The sequence below is a fragment of the Amblyomma mixtum genome, chromosome 1 (genome assembly GCF_055824585.1).
Source record: "Amblyomma mixtum isolate Tamu chromosome 1, ASM5582458v1, whole genome shotgun sequence".
In the NCBI taxonomy this organism is placed as follows: domain Eukaryota; kingdom Metazoa; phylum Arthropoda; class Arachnida; order Ixodida; family Ixodidae; genus Amblyomma; species Amblyomma mixtum.
The window spans coordinates 241050544-241070430 of NC_143012.1; the positions used below are offsets into that span (position 1 = coordinate 241050544).

Below are 19887 nucleotides of genomic sequence, written 5' to 3' on the forward strand. Positions count from 1 at the left end.
ATAACTGTTGGATTGACATAGGCGTGCTGTAGCTGTGACGCACCACGGCTTAGGCCAGTCCGCAGCACTGGCTGCTTACTGGCCATGGCCTAAAGCCATATGCTAGTCTCAGATGAAACATGCTCAGATTGGGTGATCCTGCCATAGACTATTTGTTGTCACTGCCTTTATTTTAAAACACAAGGTAATGCTTCGTAACAAAGCTGTCATTGTGAAAATTGTACTGCTGGTAGTTCACATCTTTGTGATGTTTTCACTGCCAGAAAGGCTATTCATTTCATCCAGTTATTTGGAAAATAGCGGTGCTCCATTTTGCGTGATGACCCTGCTAGCTAGTGTTTGGGGCACTCGCATATTGCACCACTTTTTCCCTTTTTAACACTGGTCTCAAGTGGTGCAGCACACTTTGCGGTGCGCCGCGAGCTGTTGTGCAACAAGGGGTGCAAAAACGTTGTCATTTCTCCTTTCGCTGAGCATTCTTGACGTCTAGGTACAGAAGCGTGCATGCTAATGAAGTATGGTGTGCAGCTTGCCAGAGTGTGACGCACTTTTCTCTCTTTATTCTTTCATTCTCTCCTTCCTCCCTTCTTTCATGGCACAGTTGGGTTGAGATGTCTCTGAGAAGTGACAGATACTGTGCCCTTGCCCAAAACTAATTTTTAATTTTCATTTTTCGGCACTCTTCCGGAGATCAATCTCCCCGACTGACAATTTTTTTTTTCTTCCTCTCTGCTTTCCTCTTGCATCTGCAGGGTTGCGGAACAGCACTGTGGAATGGGCTGTACAACAATCTCGTCCTTGTTTGTGCCATTGGCCTGGGCATTGCAGTGTTGCAGGTGAGTGCCTATGGCCACCTGACATGGTGCGCAGGTGTACTTCTTCATCACTGACTCGGACCGGTCTTGCTAATGCACATTTTAGGTGCAGTGAAGTTTGACCTGCTTACTTAATTAGGTTGTCACAGATTTTCCTTTTCTTTTTCAATCTCTAATGCATTGTTCTAATGTCAGACTAAAAGAACGCTGTTTTGAGTGAAAAAGAAAGAAAAATCGGTTGTCAGGTTTTGCTTGCTGCAGATGCCAAATGCAGCACGCATCATTAGCGTTATGCAGATGATGACGGTGTGCGTAGCTTTGCTGTGTGTTAGCATTCATGCTCCTAACAGTGCACTGGAACTATATGCAGGACAGAAAAGACACTGGATAATGCTGACTGATTGCTGACATTCATTGAAAGGAAAACTTCATTAAATATCCGAGTACACGATAGTGAACACCCGAACCATGTTACATGATTTCACTCAGCTCGTAGCACTCGCAAATGAAGCGCAAGTTTGGCTCCATCCTCCACTGTTCGCCTTATTGCTGTCTGACACCCTTTGCAATTCCTGGCTGGAGCGGTGCCTGAATGCCCCGTTTTCTTCACTGTTGTGCAGATCCTCGGCCTGATCTTCACCATGGTGCTGTGCTGTGCGGTGCGAAGGGACAGCGGGACCAGCTTCAAGGCCTGAACGCGGTTCCCACTGCGCTTTCCCCTCGCTCTGCACTCAGCGCTTGTGTGTTCGCGCCTCTTCGGCAGCAGATGCAGCTGTCCCGCCTCTCTCTCAGTCTCTCTCTCTCTCCCCCCCCCCCCCGCTACTAATCAAAGCAAGAGGCCGGCAGACATTGTGGTCCTCCGGCTAGGCCTTTGTGCTCGTCTCAGTGGGAGATGGAGATAGGACGAACCTTTCAGCTGCCGGTTGCTCTGCAGCAGCGATGCTGCAAGAGCTCTTACTTGGTTTTTAGTGCATTTACTAAAGACACACAGTTCTAAAAAAAGAAAAAACTGTATTTCAATATTTCACTGATTTAATGATGGGTAAGTCCCAGTTCAAAGCAATGTTGAGTGTCTGTAACCACTTGTAGTCCCATCACAATGACTAGCTGTGTTTTTCTTGAGATTAGTTCCGTAGTGATTTGTTTTGCCCTTTTTTTGTATGCCATGAAAGTACTAACTGCCAGTGTTTGTTGTTGAGGCATTTCAAAGAAGATGGCCTTGGTGTAATAGTGCTAGTGATTTCACACACAAAAAAAGATGGCTGCATACTGCCCTCCTGAGTGTCATGTTCAGTTCACATTACAGTGGTAACGCAATCACCTTCACCACGAAAAGTTGAGCACTTCCATGTTTGTACTTATTTCTTTACCAGGCTTACTTGCCATGGTTTATTGTTTGCTTCTCGAAACTCTCTTCTTTTTTTTTTTGCATCATTCCGGATTCCTGCAGAAAAGAAGTAGAAGGTTGGAATTTGTGGAGAGAGAGGTTGGGATTGGGGCTCAAGGCTGTGTTAATAGTTTGAGGGTGAATTTGCCGAGACAAAGATGTTGATGGGATCAACTTCTTTGACTGCCACACACCTGTTTGTGCATATGGTTGTAAGGAGCCTTCTTCGCGTCTCTCAATTGGACTGCCACCAATGTTCGCTCCATTTTTTTGTTTGTTTGTTTGTTTTTGTGCTCTCTGCAGGGTGCGCTGTTTTGCGGAGGTGATTTACGCACGCGCGAGAAAAGTGCGCTTTTGCATGCTGCCTGTTGCTAGCTGTACTTGGCATACGGGTGACGCACGTACACATACTACTAGCATTGTAAGCACACCACAGTCGCGTGCCATGTGACGGTTTGCTGCTCGGACTAGATGTGTGTGCATTTATTTTTTATGGGCTTGTAATTTGTGGACCTTAACTGTTTGGCTGTTGTAGTAGAAATGCTGTGAGGCTCAGCACATACTCGCACTATTTGCAAACTGATTGTTAATTTGATTGTCTTGCGACAGACGGCAAGGCAATTTAGAGCATGAATTGGTTTGTCGATCGATCTTTATAATTTATATATTTCTCGCGAAAATCTTGTGTCTTAAAAGCTTGAGCTCGCAAACAAGAACTAATTCGATGGAAGTTGTGTAATGTGGCATCTTAGAAGCCTTGTCGGGTGTTGCTCTTGGGTGTTGCAAGTTTGAAACGGCTTCAGTTGCCAAGAGTGAGATAGTCGCTTTTTGTTGCAACGAAGCTAGCCTTCCATTGGTTAGCAAAGTGCTTGTGGCCTTGAATTTTCAGAAGCCCTGGCTAGCTAATTAGTTGCCTAACTGTTGGACTTTTATTCCACACAAACTTACGCACTAGGAAAAGGCTGCCACTGCATCATTGTTGCACGGTGCATGTTGGAATTCTGCCGCACACTCTGCTGTGTCTGTTGTGAAGTGCTCTGAACTCAAGTTTTGACGCGTAGTTTTCGAGGGAGTGAACTGCTGAGATTTTTATATTCATATGCTGTTGAACCTTTGGCCATTTACAGAAGCGCATGAACAAAGCTTATTGTATGGGGCCAATGTCAAGCATTGTGTCGCAGCAGACCGGACAGACGTTGTCTTCTGTCATTGTATGCGCCTTATTCTTTTTACAAGGAGGCTGCACATTCTGTTGGCACAGACTTAGAATTTGAAAGGAAAAAATCTGAAAAATGTTTGCTCAACGATTCTGACTGAGCTGCGCATTACCTATAAGATGAGTCTCCTGTTTCATGCTTCTCGTTATTTTCATCTCATTAATAATTACAACCTTCATCACCTTGTTCTGAATGAGTCGGCCTATAATTATTGTCATTCGTTTTTATTTTTTTGCGTGCGTGTGTGCGTGTAGCTGTGTTTGCAGATCTGCCTAAATGTTGCTAATATATCTCTCGACAGAAGTATTTGTTCTGCGGTTCAAGTATTTGTACTGTGTGTACATTTAGTAGCAGTCAAAGCACTGCTGCATCAACATGGTATCATGTTTATATTCATTGTCCCACTGCGCTGACAGAGTATTCTTGTGCTTGTATTTGCAATACATAAAAAAGAGCAAATGTGTACACAGTTATGATCTCTGTTGTGCATCATTTTTTTTTATTATTATGAAAGTTCCACAGCCCTGTAAGATTGTGAGCATAATAAAGATGTTTTCCTGTATTCCACATACGTGTAGTGTTATGCCCCTGACTTTACCAAGAGTAATCGCTACAGTATCAATCATCATCATCAGCCTGACTACACCCGCTGCAGGGCAAAGGCCTCTCCCATGTCTCTCCAATTAACCCTGTCCTTTGTCAGTTGCTGCCACCGTATCCCCGCAAACTTCTTAACCTCATCCGCCCACCTAACTTTCTGCCGTCCCCTGCTACATTTGCTTTCTCTTGGAATCCACTCCGTTACCCTTAAGGACCAGCGGTTATCTTGCCTTCGCATTACATGCCCTGCCCAAGCCCATTTCTTCCTCTTGATTTCAACTAGGATGTCATTAACCCGCGTTTGTTCCCTCACCCACTCCGCCCGCTTTCGATCTCTTAACGTTACACCTATCATTTTCCTTTCCATAGCTCGCTGCGTTGTTCTTAACTTAAGCTGAACCCTCTTTGTTAGCCTCCACGTTTCTGCCCCATAGGTGAGTACCGGTAGGATACAGCTGTTGTATACTTTTGTTTTCAGGGATATTGGTAAGCTACCATTCATGATCTGAGAGAACCTGCCATATGCGCTCCACCCCATTCTTATTCTTCTAGTTATTTCCCTCTCATGATCCGGATCTGCGGTCACTACCTGTCCTAAGTAGACATATTCTCTTACTACTTCCAACAGTATCACTGCTTCCAACAGTATCAATGTTCATGCATAAAGAATGTGGATGAAGCAGTACCCACATTTTTTCAATCTACTGAGTTATCGAGCAGGTTCTCAACCAGAAAAACTCCCAGACACTTTGCTCTCCCACAGAGCGAGGAAGCCATTGACACCTGATGCCATTTAAAGGCACCCTGAGAGCACCTAAATCGATATATAACTGCATTCTAACAACATAGTTGATATTTTCACTGAAAATGTAGCTTTTATAAGCTAGAAAAGACTATAAATAAATGCAGGTGTTTCCATCACCGGCTGATTTCGCAAGTAAACTGTATGCATCTACACTAACTTTTGGCGAAGTTCTAGAGTCTATGCTATAAAGCTATTTATTTCAAACCTGCGGCAACCAGTGCTTCTTGGTGTCGATGTCTACGTAAGTTTTCTCAGCCTTAAACTTTTTTTTTGCTGCTGGACAAACTTCTAGCATACCCAGAAAGAGCCGTGTAATCGATTTTTACCAAGAGTGGAAAATTTTTTAGACTTTGCCTTTCTTTTATAATGCGATATAAGCAGCGTGCCGATTGTGCTTCCACCCTTGTATATGAGGCCTATTCCCATCCCCACAGACAGACTTGGATTGCATGATTACAAATGGCACATACCGTGTTCCACTAGCTTGCGCACTCCTGTGTGCCTAACAACACGTCACACTATAACCTGGCCTAACATTCCCATCATGCGAATGCCCATCATTTTCCCATCATTTTATGCGAGTGTTGGGCCCCCATTCCTTTTTTTTTCCTGAGCTCTGGTCTTGTGTCTCCTACCATCATAACCCAGTAGCCCTCCATTATGCTGTCCCTTACAGCTCATGTGCTACTTTGGGATGTCAAACCTTGCATACCGCCACCACGGCCAGTTTATTGTCGTCACCTGGTCTCCCAGGTTGTAGTCATCAAGTCTAGACAAATCGTCATGCAATGAAATGTTTTACTAATTCACTTGTTGGCTACGGCATGCGGAAGACACTAATCCTTCATTCCTGTTGAACGAAAGGCCATTGAGTGATCTGAGCAAGTCTTTCACAGCTGAAGCGCATTGGGACCGCTGGTACCTACATGATTGCAATTTATATACGGAACAATACTTCCGTGGCCAGCTTAGATGTGATAATTCAAGTGTCGAGGGACTACACAATTCTTTGTGAGGACTACTGTTGGTGTTCTATGCATAATTTGGGACTTTGTTCACATTTTACCTAATATCAGAATGTTTTTCTGATTCCTAGTGGCAAAACTCGACCGTTTAATCGAGCACATGAAGGCATGCATTGTATGATTTTGCTAATTGGTAAGCAGTCAACAAAAAAAAATTCTCTTTCATGCCATTTATACGTACTCTGCACATGTACGGTAAGGAAGAAAAAGGTTGCAGTGAAGACCAAGCTAGGCGTGCAAAATTAATTTCGCAGACGCAAAAAGTGCTCAAGAAAGGTAGGAAGCATTGCATTTTTTTCTGTGTTACAGTGTGTGTGTGGGCATGCTCGTGTTTGTGTGAGCTTTCATGAGTAAGCGGGGAGGGTTGGGGGTGGGGTTGGCTTAATTGTTAAGCAGTGGGTGGTAATGAGTGTAGTCAGGGGGTATGGAAGTACGAGGTGTATTGGAGCAAAAGGTACAGCCCAATTTGTAGGCGTGCCTCGGGACAGGGCGATACGCATTTATGCATAGGGGAAAGCTTGGCTCAGCTGGCCACCGTGAAACTACAATTCAGACATGCAAGCGTTCGTAGCGGAAGCTCAAAAACCGCGCGCAACAGCCAAGCAAATTAACTGTTCGCGTTTGAACCGCTGGAATAGAGTCTTTCTGTTTCTCTCGACGCGAGAAGTTTGTTTTTAAGCGCAAGGTGGGAAGAGGGAAGGGAAGATCTTATTACTCGCAATTCGAGTGCATTTTTTCAGCGAAAAACAGGACGTAGGAAAGACACACGCAGAGCAAACGCTGATGTCCGGCGTGTCTCAGGTGATCATACGTCCTGTCTAATTTTGCCCATTTTCGACGCTCAGAAATACAGAAGCTCTGCCCTTGGGTCTGCCTGACATGCAGTACGCAGAATTTAAAAGTAAAAACTGCTATTAAAATTATTATGGCAAGTTCATAGCGTTCACAATGCAGTACTGCGACTGCGATGACGCCTGCTGGCGCATTTGTTTAATTATTTTTTTTACGAGTAATACAGCGCTGCGCCGTTTTCACCACGTTCAGCACTATTCCACTTATAAACGCAGCAACACTGAAGTAAAATATTTTTATTTTATTCGTTATTTATTTCTACTGCGATGATAATTTTTGTTTGCGCGTTCCATCAGAAGTTCGAGTTATCGCGTTTGTGGCGTTGCATGCTGGGACCAGGTCTTGGCGCTTCTCGTGGCGTTGTGGGTAGTGGTGTTCGGCTCGCCGCACTATTAACAAAAAGGTGAGTTGGTTTGACGCATTTCACTTGTATAATTTTATAGCCAGCGGCTCGGCATAGTTTCAAACACATATTAAAAGAATGCACGTGCTGCTCATGTGCCTCGTGCAAGAAACAAACTCTTGTAACAAAGAGCCCGGAGCTTTTAGGCTTACCTCTAGCCGGGTACTCTCGGTGAAAGAAGCTATTTTTTCTCCTCTAAACGCTGTCACACATGCTTAGGCGGTATCGGGCGCATACTGTGGTGTTTAATTATAACTTGCCTATTTGCGGAGGGCGTTCATCAGCGATTAGCGTAAGCTGGCACATGCCGGCATCAACATGGCGGCACTAGCTCCCGCTTTTACGTTTATCACCGCGGTAGTACTTGTTCCAGTATGGCGATCTTACCAGTGCATTCTCCCTTGTTTAGTAAACGTAACTACTAACTAGTGACGGACTGTAGCGCTTTAGCGTCGTCAACAAGCGGTGTCTGACTGCACTCTGCAGTTGGTTTTCTTCTATTGAACAGCTTCTATCGTGCTCAGTGAGGCCATTGACATCTGAAGGCTTTAAATATATTGCTCGCGTACCCCATGCTTAAATACTACTTTCCTGTTTACAAAACTTGGCCCCTCGTAATACCTCTGTGCAGATCTGAACTGTGGAGTGAAAATGCAGCACTATTAGAGTTGTATGTAATGTAATACCCTCCCCGGAGGGCCTTTGGGGTATTTGAAGGAATAAATAAATTAGTGCCGGCTACTCTTAGCGTGTGCATGTTCTGTTAGCGTGGAAGTTTGTTTCACCACCGCGCGTAGCGGACGCATTGGTACTCGGCGGCTTTAACCGATCACGTCCCACGTTGTGGGCTTAGAACGCAAGAAGAGGCTTCGGATTTAGCAGTAAAGCTCGGCTGAATTGGTACTCGGTTTTGCTGCGTGTTGTGTATTTTTATTAAGGCGCATGGGCTGAAGTAAGGATGTGGAGCATTTGTTTTTGAGCACTGCCTTTCATCTCGTTGCCCATTTGCCGCCCGACGTGCGTGTGTGTGTGTGTGTGCCGCTAACAGTGTGTTTGTGTGGCGGCGCTCGCGCGTGTGGTATTCGCCAGGACAGCTCCAGTGGATGCGCTGTCAGCTTTTGACCCCGGCGTCAGCAGTCCCGCGCAAAAATGTCCTCCTCCCGGGATTCTCCGCAGATGGCACGCTACAGAGACACCTGCCCCATAGACTGCAAGGTGTACGTGGGTGAGTTGGGCAACAGTGGCACCAAGCATGAGTTGGAGGAGGCTTTTGGCTACTATGGGCCCCTGCGCAATGTCTGGGTGGCCCGAAGTCCGCCCGGCTTCGCATTCGTCGAGTTCGAAGACCCCCGCGACGCACGGGACGCTGTGCGCGCACTGGACGGCAAGTGAGTACTGCGTTCGCACGCGTTTCTTGGTTGCCCACCTTCGTGAAATCTTGCATGCCCTTGATGTGCTGATGGATGCTGCTCGCGCATGATCAAAAACTGGCTTTCGTTAGTGTGGCATGTATACAGTCGTCAGCACGCTTAACACGAATGCTCGAGCGCGTGTCTTCCACTGACATTAGCGTCGCTGGGCGTCGACCGCTGCGTCTGAGACAATATTAGGGTGGAAGCAGGGCACGAGCTTTCTCAATCGTGCAAACACACCGGACTCAGCGCCCAACGCTCAGGGGCTGTAATATCAGTGCAGGACGCGCAGTCGAGCGTTCGTGTTAAGCGTGCTGAGGACGGTACAGATGAAGTTGCAATCTCGGGGCTAAAGTAGAAATGTGCAGAAAACCCTCACAGAGTATGAAAACCTTTGAAAGACCAGTGGTGAATTGCATGGTCACTTTAGATTGCTTTTGTCAGCTGGCGTCAGCAATGTTCACTCAGATGCATCTGTGAAAACGTATGGTGCAAGTTAATTTCAACCTGTTGGTGAAACTTGTGTTATTGGATTGAACCAATGGCTGAAATGTGCATGCTCTAAATGGCTCGAGCTTGACGTTTTCGGTGCCATAATGGAGCACCACACATAGCTTGTGTGGTGTACATTGCAATACATGGATTAAACATACAGGTTAACCTGTGTTTCCGGTTTGCCGTGATATTAGTGCCATAGTCTTCCCAGTTTGCCCCAAATTGTTGTCTGTTAGTGCAGCCTGGCATTTGCAGAATGCTGTATTCGTTGTGCATGCATGGACTGCACTGCATTTGCTGAATGCACATGTAGCCAGTCTTTCACAGCAGTCCCAAACTCGGTTGCACGTGTGAGTGCTTAGCAAGATGGGGGGGCTAAACAACTCCAAAGGTGTAGGCAGTATTCACTTCTGTCCAGCATGCACTGTGTTGACAAGGCTCTTGGTAGTGCAGAGGAATGGCGGCCACATTATAACCATGGTGGCTGCTTTCTTCTTCCTTTACAGAATGCTATGCGGCCGGCGTGTGCGTGTAGAGTTGTCCACGGGGAAGTCCCGTAACTCTTACCGTGGCTCCTCGCGTCCTTTCCAACCGACCGACCGCTGCTATGATTGCGGAGAAAGGGGCCACTACGCCAGAGACTGCAGAGTCTACTCGCGCAGGAATTCCTCCCGGTAAGTGCCGTCAGTCCCGTGCATGGGCAGTAGCTGTGTGCATTTTTCAGTTGGTCAGGACAGAATAGTTGCAGCATTCTTGCCAAAGTGAGCGTCTGTGCTCTGTCATGTCTTTCACTGTTCATCCTCTTGCGCCAATGCAGTTTTCAATTACTTTGTCGGCAAGGGTAGAGCAGTTTAGTGAAGTCTCTGGTGTTGGAATTTTCCTCTAAACTTGTTGGGTGGAAGTGGTGGGGAGGTGTGTTGTGTGTGAGCGAATGTGTGCGTGCGTGTGTGTGTGTGGGGGATGTGAACCTGTGTGTGGCGAGTAATGGTGGTGCCCCATGTTTTGTAGGCCTGAGCCTCGCCCCCGTTGTCGTAAATGTCTGCGCCCGAGAGGCTTCGGTTGAGTCGGCCGGGGGTTGGCAGCAGCGCACGGTGCCACAGCGCCACCACTACTGCCCCTACTACTACTACTACTGCAGCTCCTAGAGAGAAGGGCAGCTACTAGAGATGATCACATGAGCGAGAGAGGCCGCCACTCTGCTGCAACTGCACGGGGGCGGCGGCGGCGGCGACCGGCACTGCTCTCCCACTGCTGCCGTTTCTGCTAAGAGTCTGCTAGAGTGCTCTTCTGCCACTGAGACACGATGGGGGCGAGGCGCTCCGCGGAACACACTACTACTTCCACTGCGCACTTCCGCTACTACTACTACTACTTCCACTGAGAGGGTGTCGGGAAGAGAGCGAGCGAGAGTTGCCACTAGCGGCAAGAGATTGCGCCTCTGCAAACGTGGGCAGAATGTGCGGCAGCGGCTGCAGCTTCTGGCTGCCTAAAGGTGAGTGGTGGTGTCGTCAAGGTTTGGTGGGCTGCCGCCCTGCTCCCGTTGGAGTCAGTGAAAAGTTGGGCCCCTCCCCATTGGTTTGTAGTGGGCGCTCTCTTCGTAAAGGTGGGAACGGCAGGGAGGCTTGCTTTTGGGATGTGGGAGTGGGTATGCAGAGAGAGGAGCTCTTGTCCTCTGGTTGCTGAGAGGTTTAGACCGGAAAAAAAATGGTGGGTGTCTATAGTGGTTGTGGACTGTGGAGGAGTGTGTGCCGTTCTGTTGAGGCATGCTGGAGATGCAGCAGCACAGGAGCAGTGTTCACTAAGCTGTCACTTTGAGCACCGTGTGGCCTGTGGGAAAGGTTGTGGGCGCACACCGGATGGGGAATGGCCTTGATGTGGTGTGACGTTGCGAAGAACGGCTCTGCATTCAGTTGCTGCAGTTTGGCCAAGTTTACATGCCTGTTGTTAGGGGGGGGGGGGGGGGGGGGAATAGGTAGCACTGTGCTGCATGTTGTGTTGGGTGGAGGATATCCCTTGCACATTACATGTACTTGAGTTAAGTCGTACACTAGCATTCATAGCCTAGAGAGAATCCTGGGGGTGGGATTCTAGGGAGTTATAAATCTGTGACCTGTACTTGTTTACTGCGCCATGGTGTGATGAGGTTGTAGCAGTTGTAAGCGCTTTGGTGAGAGAGGTTTGGATGGTCACTTTTCGCAGCGCATTCATTGCTATGGGGGTGGTTAAGTGTGGAAATTCTCAAAAAGTTCTAGAAGCCTTTGGTGTACTGTAATGATAGTTGACATAAGCTGTTTTTCATGTATCATTCAGATAATGGAGGGGGGGGGGGGGGGGGGGGGGGGGGGCATCAATCATTCCTTCCCTAAAGATTCATTTTTTTTTAGATTTTTCACAGTTGCTTCATATCTCTGCACAGCTTGATCTCATTTTTTTTGTTAAGCCTGATCACTTCACCTCTTTGTTAATGAAGAAAGGAAGCTTGGTGGATGACTGCCTGTACCATTTCAAAGCTGCCTTGTTGGGGTAGCATACTGACGCGTGGTGGTAGCAGAGCTTGGCACGAATTGTTCCAAACGGTAGAGACCGGCAGGCTGCAGCCATGAGCTCATACGCGGCTGCAGTACTGCATCTTTCTGGTGCACAGGCATTACTGCACATCTTGAGACTGGTTGCACAGTGTGTTACCATCCACTGTGTTGTCTTCCGGTGCATAGCTTTATAAAGGGGCTAACTGTCTAGGAACTAGTGGGCAGGCTAGTTGTAGCAGACGACTTAGTAGGCGCCAGGCTCTAAACGGGCGAAGCATGACACTATATCTGTGGTGGACATCTGCGTAGCTGTAGCTGTTGCAACATTTGATATCTTGTCGCTGTCCATGTGTGGTCTCATTTGGCAATCCATCTTGTCCTGCCGCGCTGAGGAACGATGTGGGTGGGCAGGCGAGCGTAGAAGGCAGGCTGGGAGACGGCCCCCAGTGGCCCAGTTGTACTTGGGAGAGGCCCGCGATGCCCTAGTCCATCGGCTGCAGTGACAGGTCGGGGTCCCTGGGCCGTCCTTCGCGCAGCCGTAGCCGATCAAGATCCCGGAGCCGGTCGTTCAGCCCTCGCCGTGGAGGTGGACGGTCCCGGTCCCTGAGCCGGTCACCCCGGAGGTCCCCGCCTGCCGGATCCCGGAGCCGCTCACGCAGCCGGTGAGTGGCGCGCAACCCTTCCCTACGGCCACAGCAGGTAACTGCACTCGACGACGCTGTGTCTGCCTGCTTTCCCGCCGGCTTGGGCTGCCTCACAACTGCATGCTGTGCACTGCCACCGCTGCTGCTGCTGCTGCTGCATGGGAACGTAGGTGGTGAGCATGCTGTAAAGGGGCAGAGGACAGTTCAGGTGCTCTCCTTATTTTTGGCTGCAGCATTTTTTTTTTTTTTGGTCTCTTTCTGTCATTGACATTAGTGACAGAAATTGTGACATGAGTATATTGCGTTTCAAAACGCAGGTTTAGTGCCCTTTATAAAATTACTGCCTAGCCTGCCTGGTGCATTTTGCCTCCATCGAAAAGCAAAAAATTGCTGGTGGTTTAGCAGTGCTGAGCACTAAACATAAAGTAAGTTTTCGCAGGTGGACACCACCGCCACATACCTGCAAGCATGATTGAGGTGTTCTGAACTGACCCAGGGAGCCAGGGATCTCTGTGTGACCCAGGATCTCTGTGTGTTACATAGAGATCACACATTACAGACTCAAAGAGCAAAGTACCCCCCCCCCCCCCCCCCCCCGCCCAACTTTGATAAATCATTGCTTAAGAGTTAGGTTGTGTGTAGTCTTTATTATCCGGGGCAGTAATCAAATGAGTGCAGGCTGTGTAATGGCAAAGCGGATCTTAATCATATTCTTTTCATTTTCTTTGGAAATGCCCGCTTGACCAATGGAAGGCTTTCCTACTCAACTCTGATCCGGAGACTCGAAAAAAGCTTGTCCAATTGGCCGAAAACGCTGCCAGGAGCCAAGACCTTCTGGCCGTCGTTTAGGTGAGAGGCCTGAGGCCTCTCAAACGGTCGGAATTAAAAGTTTTAGTCCAAAATCCAGCGAGGGGTGTGAGATCGGAGTTCTACATAAAGGCGGCAATATACAGTATATATGGCGCGTTATGACCTCTGTAGAGTTTCTTTAGGACATGTTCTGAAAATTTTCACGTAATTTCTGCACCCCCCTTTTTGAAGGCTTAATTAAAAAGAAAAAAAAACTGCGCATATTGCACAAGTGAATACAGTACAGAGGGCAAAAAACATGTCTAGAACGACCGAACTGTGTTATGCAGCCCCCAAAGCCGCTGCGACCATAAATGCAAAAAAATTGCGATGAAATCCTATGAGTGTAACTGCACATGCTTACATCCAGACCATTTTGAATCAAATGTTATCGTTCTATATCATGTGTTCAGGCCGAAACACTCCTAGGATGTGTTCTAGGCAAGCATATTGCCCTCTGTACATACTTAGTTGGTGACAAGGAATGTCTTCGCTGGCTAAAGTTGAGCTTGTGAACTGGCTGAAGAATCTAGGCAGTTGTGTAGGTGATAAGCATGTGTCTAGGCGCTCATCCCAGCTCATAGCATTGCGCTATTCGTCGTAATCACATACAAATGAAAAGTCTGCAGCTTTTGCCTGCTAGCTCTCAACTCTGGTAGTGGCTATTGGCATCATGACCAATTGTTTGACAGCGGGGAATATTGATGTAGGAAACTGAAATGTAGTCCTGCTTGTCGGTGGCCGGAGTAGAAGTGAAACATGCATGTACGTGCCAAGATGTTGTCATGACTATAGCCAGCAGGAGTAGTGTTTGTGTAGCACTATAGTCTGGTTCCTAACCTCTTGGCTCAACTTTTCCTAGAACCTGTTACTTACCCGATTCTGAGCAGGTGTCAGGCCAGCTTTGGAACATTTTATTCTCTGTTGATGGTGAAGAACGTGCCTCGAATCATTGGGTAGTGCAGCACTAGCTTGCTTTTGGCAGTTGCGATGGGAAATGCTTTTATTTGAGACCCTGTCCCAACATTGTTTTGCATTCACTCAGTGTGTATAGGGCTACTCCACATGCTTGGTGATGGCGCATGGCTTGGCTGGCTGTGAAGTTCTTGGAGCATGAGAGTTCGGTGCACATCTCTCAATACTAGCACACGTGCTGCCATTGCATTGTTGATGCCTTCCTCTCGTTTTATGGCATTTTTGTGTGAAGCGTCATGGGCGTAGCCCAGTGCACATTTTTGCCTCTGCATTGAAAAATTGCTAATTCATTATTATCTATTCGTCGAGACACCCGCATATGCAGTAAAAGCTCATCAACCCCTGTTAGTTCGGAAATCCCGATAATTCTATCTGTGGGCTTGGTCCTGGCCAACACCTGCGTTGTCAGAATAGCCTTAACTCAAACCTGAATTGCTTGCTGCAGAGTCACCTGTGCGCCATCTCCGAAGATGTGCGGTTGTGTAGTTTTGGTTTCGCTCTTCTGAGCTTCGTGCCAGCCCTCGGAGACTGCGGCTGTCGGCCGCGTTTTGGCCAGCGAACTGAGCCTAGCTATGCACCGGTTTGGACTGATTGGCACCGCAGAGCGTCTCCCTTGCTTCCGCGTAGCGTAGTTCGTCCTGTGCTCCAAAAGTATGGGCTCGTCGCATGCCGTTTGCTGTTCGTGTGCACAGTGAAGTACGGCCATGGTTCCAGTCCAGGCAGTCGTAGGTGAAGCCTTCTCACAAGTCACTCGTGAGGGAGCTCCACCGCTACCATGTCGCATCATGAAGCCCTAACCATTTTAGAGCAGTTCTGCTTCTTCACACCAGACACGGCATTGAAAGGAATGTGGAAAAAAAAAAGTCATTGTCACACTGTTGTCAACTCAAAATCAAATGATTATTGCCCACCAAATAAACTTGCTGGGATGCGAGTGGTTCTTGTCGCTTGTTTTTTTTTTTTGTCATTTGATAATCTGAACTTTGGATAAATTGGAAATTATTTACTTTCTGTTGAAATTAAAATGAACGAGCTTTTACTGTGGCGTGGCGCGCACCATATACCGGTGTTTTTTTTTAGAAGGTCCAAAATTCTTAAAAAAAGGTAAATTGCTTTAGATTTATTTTAGCACTGGGGCTATACTGGAGGCTACGACGGGCGCCAGGCAAGAGTAAAACTGCTTTAATTAGTTCGCTGATTAACTAAATATGTTAATTAACTTTTCTCATTTTTATTTTAGGGGATATGTTGTATTCGCAGAATTGGAGATCGTCCTCTAAACAGTCCAACCGAGAAAAAACAATTTCAATTAAAAATTTTTTCACGCACGTTACGAGGCGCGAAAAATTCACCCTGGTAGGCATCTTCACACCGTAACGCAGCGGCGGGAGCGCATCTGACGTAGGTCCCTCCGCCCTGCACTTTGCGTCACGCATCCCAGACTGGCGGCCTGCGCTATCACTGCTTATCTCGCTTCGCTCCGTGGCCTCACGGAATGCCATGCTGGAACAAAAACGCATTGACACAAAGTGCAGGGCGGAGCGAGCTACGTCACAGGCGCTCAAAGACGCTGTGTTACAGTGTGAAGCTGCCTACCAGGGTGACTTTTTCTTGCTTCGTTACGCGCGCAAAAAATTTTTTCATGAAAATCTTTTTTTTTTTTTTGGCTGGACTGTTTGGAAGACGATCTCCAATTCTGCTAATACAACATATCCCCTAAAATAAAAATTATAAAAGTTAATTAATGTATTCAGTTAATCAGCGAACTAATTAAAGTAGTTTGCCTCTTACTTGGTGTCCGCCGTAGCCCTCAGTATAGCCCCAGGGTTAAAATAAATCTAATGGAATTTACCTTTCTTTAAAAATTTTGGACCTTCTAAAAAAAAACACCCGGTATACCTATGTTTAAAAACACCAGTGAGTGATGACGCTGTCAGTTCTGAAGCTATTTAAAAAAAAGTTTACTTCAGCATTGACGTTTAAACTGACACTAACGTGAAAGATCTTCTGCCATACAGCGTAACCACAATTTCAGGCTAAGCCCTTTTTTTGCTCAGTCTGTGCTTGAGGGTTCTCTAGCGAGTAGCAGCCATGCTGTCATAAACATAGTGTCTGCTGTGTCATCATGTGGCATGTAACTAGTGCTTTCCGTTTGCCAGTCTGGTTTTGGGTGTTCTGGCCTGTCTCTTCTTTTTTTTCTTTATTTTGGCTCCTGTACTCTATCACACTTGTTTGCTGCATGTGCCTCGGGGATTGTTAGTTGCATTGCAGTTTTTTTTTTTTTTTTTTCTGCGGATGTGTGTCAGTGTTTGCGATAATGCTATTGTTTGGTGAGCAACTATTGGACAGTGGTTAAGTTAGCTGGCTAGTTGATGCAGTTATTTCATCAGCAAGCTGAATTGAATATATGCACTAGGAACCTTAGTATGCGCTTTCAACTTTTCTGCTGTTTGTCTATCGCCGCATTTTTCAAGGGACTGAAAACTGATTTTTGTGGATGTTGGAATTATATAGCAAGGTGGTGAATTGGCAACTTTTCACTGCACGAGGACCACGCAGAAAATGAGAAGTAAATGTACGTGAAAATGGAGAAACGTTTTGCAGTCAACATGGCTAGGGCAAACAGCTACCAGCATCTTTGCTGTGGCACGCATGACGCTGCTACACGTGGGAAGGGATGGCTTTGGAGACACCTGCTGCTTCCTGCATGTCTGCTCTCTTGATTGGCCTGGCCATCTCTGCCTTAAGAAGTGGATAGGGGCTGTACTTTTTGGCCTTTTTTTTAAAAAAAATTCAGCTGACTTTTTTTGGTGGTCATTTCGCGATGACTGGGAACAGTGCTCGCCAGCAGACACATGGTGACAAGGTGTAGCCCCCACAGCCAGCGGAGGCATGCAAAGTAACAGAGTGATGATACCTCATAATGCGCAGTGCACTACCTAAATAGTGAACCAACTCAAAACGCCCCTGGCAACGTTTCGTCAATCTTACTCCGTTGACCAAGTGTAACTCCTGCTTTATAGCCAGCCAGCTGCAGGCGCATGTCAAGAATACTGACCTTTTTCAGTTTAAACTGAATTTTGAAGGAGGAGTTCGGTGAACTTTTATTGTTTTAAATTGAAAACTCAAGCCCCTAGAAATGGACTGTGTCCTCACGTGGCCAGCATTTTTGCAGTCCCTGTTCCCGGTGCACGTCAGCTGGCACTGCTGAAATCTTGTGAACTTTGCGAGTGGCAGCAAGAGGGCATGCACTGCTCGTACTGAGTCTTCCCTGTTAGGTCTCGGTGTTCTGCATTACTTTTGAAGATGAATCGTTGATGAAGCGACAGCTGTGGAAACCTACTGCATTTACGACGCAGGGTAGCTGATGACGCCGGAGCACAGTGTGTTGCATAAGCACAACAAGCAGTGTAGTTTGCCTGAATTTAAATGGGACAGGGATCTTTGGGGCCCAAAAGTTGTGAAAAAAAGTTTTCCGGGGATAGCATTTCTGAAATCTGCATCCCATGTTCTGCCTATTTGCTGCTACCGCTTTTCGTATTCGGGGTGAAAGACTCTGGATGGATAAGTCTCATGAACTGTGACTAGAATTCAAGTTTGTGCGGAGAGAAGTGTAAGAACTAGAGACCACAAGTACCCTGTTAATTTAAGGGGGGATGAGGGTCTTGAAAACTTTTTTTTTATTTGTTAACATATCCTTCTGAAACTTGGCACCTGGGTGTATCATTGAATGCTGATTTCGAATATGCATTTAGATTTCAAATATCTCACCTGGAAGAAAATATATGGCAAAATAAAATATCCTAATTAGGTCATTTCTTACGGGCCTTTTTAGTAACTTATCAGTTAAATAAACATTTTTAAAGAATAAGCAGACATTTGCAAAGGCCCAAAGCACATCCTAAAGCTAACAGAATGTCTACAAACTAATTTTGTTGATCATAAATAAACAACAAAGTTGGAAAGAAAAAATGACGTGGTGGTAATTAGCCCACACTTGGCCTAATTGCTCATATATCATGTTTAAAGGAAAAAAGAAAGCTTTAGCATGTGCTTTGGGCCTTTGCAAATGTCTACTTATTCTTAAAAATCATTCTTTAACTGATAAATTACTATAAAGGCCCGTAAGAAATTGCCTAATTTGAATGTTGTTTTGCGATAAATTTCCTTCCAGGTGAGATATTTGAAATCTAAATGCATATTTGAAATCAGCATTCTATGATACACCTGCGTGCTAAGTTTCAACAAGTTATGTCGAAAAATAAAAAACGGCAAGTTTTCAAGACCCTCATCCCCCCTTAAACTCGTTTTGCACATGCTTACTAGATTTGGTTTTGAATTTTGTTTTGAAATTGGTTATGGTGTTATCAGTTTTTGGTCCCTTTAAAAAAACATGCTAGTAACAAAAACTGCAACTAAAGCGTGCCCATGAATATGGCAGCCAGTTTGTTGTGCTTCTGTTTGCTGCATTTTTAAACTTTCTGAAGTTCAGTAACTTTTATGTGAATCTGCTTGCCAGTTAGTGTTGCCAATTAACCAGTTGCAGTCTGCTTTCTAGATGCTGCTTACATTTTATTTGCAATGCAGTGTCACGTGACAGGTGGGTTGTGTGATGAACAATGTGCCGTCTTCACATTTTCTCGCACCAGGTCCCCCATTGGCAAGAGGGGCCGCAGTGGATCAAAGTCGCCCAGCCGCAGGGACTCTCGCAACGGAAACCTTGATTAAAGCATTGCACGCTTGTATGCTGAATGCAGTTGCCAGCAGAGCAAGCCTTCATCAGTCCCTCATCACCCAGAAAACTTGCATCAGCATCTTTCCCGAAACCACCATTTTGTTGCAGTAATTTCATGTTACCTCCTCCTCTTCAGTTTGGCTAGGCATATAGTCTGTGTTGATTGTTTGCTCCTTGGAAGATGTGCTGTCCTTTTAATCGTGCTAGCAATTTAATTTGTACAAAAGTGCAGGAGGGGCACACTTGTCTTTTATGTCAAGGACATTCCAAGTGCACACCCTGGCGCCGAGCTGCCCACGATGTCTTGCTGCGGAACATTCAATACCGCCATACGTCTCCCTGTGTGTCCAAAATAAAATGTGCTGTCATCATTTGTTGTGGTTGTGTTGTTACTGTAGGTTTGGAGTAGGGGTGTGCGAATATCAAATTTTTCGAATACGAATACTTGTTTCCGAATATCGAATCGAATAATCAAGGACAGACGCATTTAACCACTACAAACCATTTATTTCAGCACCCAAGAACATCACAGTTCAACTAACAGTGATGAAATCAGCACAAAAGGTGTGTGTGGCTGCACAAAAAGTATCGGTGTCGAACATTGTTCTTAGAAGAGTGGAAATATCAGAGAAGATGGCTAGTACACAGCATTGATCAAGGCTAGCTTGCCATAAGCACAAAAGCGCGTTGCTGGGATGAACGTAAAAGGTTGTGAAGGAAAAACCGGCTGCTCCACATGGTCGGGCAGTAGTAGTCCCCTTGTTGAAACGACTTCTCCAGTCAAAGAAAATGCCCTCTCAATTGGCACTGAACTGACGCGTATTGTGAGGTTGACTATACCAGCTTCGCAGGTATAGCCACAAAAGTTCACCAGCGCAGTCAGCTACTGTATGGCCTAACGTTACGCATTGCTCTGGGCGCCGCCATGTTATGTCTGTCGATGGGACTTGCGGACGGAAATGAACGCTGGTGCTCGCAATAGAATATTCGGCTAGATACGAATATTCGCGTCGTGTCGAGTATTCGAAACAACACGAATACTAAAAAAATATTTGCACACCCCTAGTTTGGAGTCTTCGTGCAACTCTGGCCGCATCTTGTTTGGACCAAATATTTGAATTATGTGATTGTACTTGAGGTGGGCA

General features: G+C 46.3%; 2 protein-coding genes across 6 annotated transcripts in view; both read left to right on the top strand.

Moving 5' to 3' along the window:
- LOC149371330 (CD9 antigen-like) overlaps positions 1-3986 on the top strand; it is a 103806-nt gene extending 99820 nt beyond the window's left edge. For both annotated transcript variants that reach the window (XM_089565305.1, XM_089565304.1), the window contains exons 6-7: positions 753-836; positions 1436-3986. In XM_089565305.1, the coding sequence (XP_089421431.1) occupies positions 753-836; positions 1436-1510 (159 nt within the window). In that variant the 3' untranslated portion in view covers positions 1511-3986. The remainder of the gene's footprint in view (positions 1-752; positions 837-1435) is intronic.
- Positions 3987-6954: 2968 nt separating this feature from the next.
- LOC149371332 (serine/arginine-rich splicing factor 7-like) lies at positions 6955-19113 on the top strand. 4 transcript variants are annotated; one of them, XM_089565310.1, is made up of 5 exons: positions 6955-7104; positions 8194-8492; positions 9518-9685; positions 12076-12238; positions 18657-19113. In XM_089565310.1, the coding sequence occupies exons 2-4, from the start codon at positions 8254-8256 to the stop codon at positions 12203-12205; spliced, it is 537 nt and encodes a 178-aa protein (XP_089421436.1). In that variant the 5' UTR covers positions 6955-7104; positions 8194-8253; the 3' UTR covers positions 12206-12238; positions 18657-19113. The 4 variants fall into 4 exon arrangements, with proteins under 4 accessions (XP_089421436.1, XP_089421432.1, XP_089421434.1 ...); XM_089565306.1 differs by having other exon boundaries at positions 12076-12201; XM_089565308.1 differs by having other exon boundaries at positions 6958-7104; positions 8281-8492; positions 12076-12201.
- Positions 19114-19887: the final 774 nt, after the last annotated feature.

What these genes read in the sequence shown, in the direction of transcription:
- LOC149371332 (XM_089565306.1), top strand. Translation starts at nt 8,254, where the DNA reads ATGTCCTCCTCCCGGGATTCTCCGCAGATGGCACGCTACAGAGACACC. An exon ending in GTGCGCGCACTGGACGGCAA is followed by an intron (nt 8,493 to 9,517) that starts GTGAGTACTGCG and finishes CTTCCTTTACAG; the next exon opens with AATGCTATGCGGCCGGCGTG. An exon ending in TCGCGCAGGAATTCCTCCCG is followed by an intron (nt 9,686 to 12,075) that starts GTAAGTGCCGTC and finishes TCCTTCGCGCAG; the next exon opens with CCGTAGCCGATCAAGATCCC.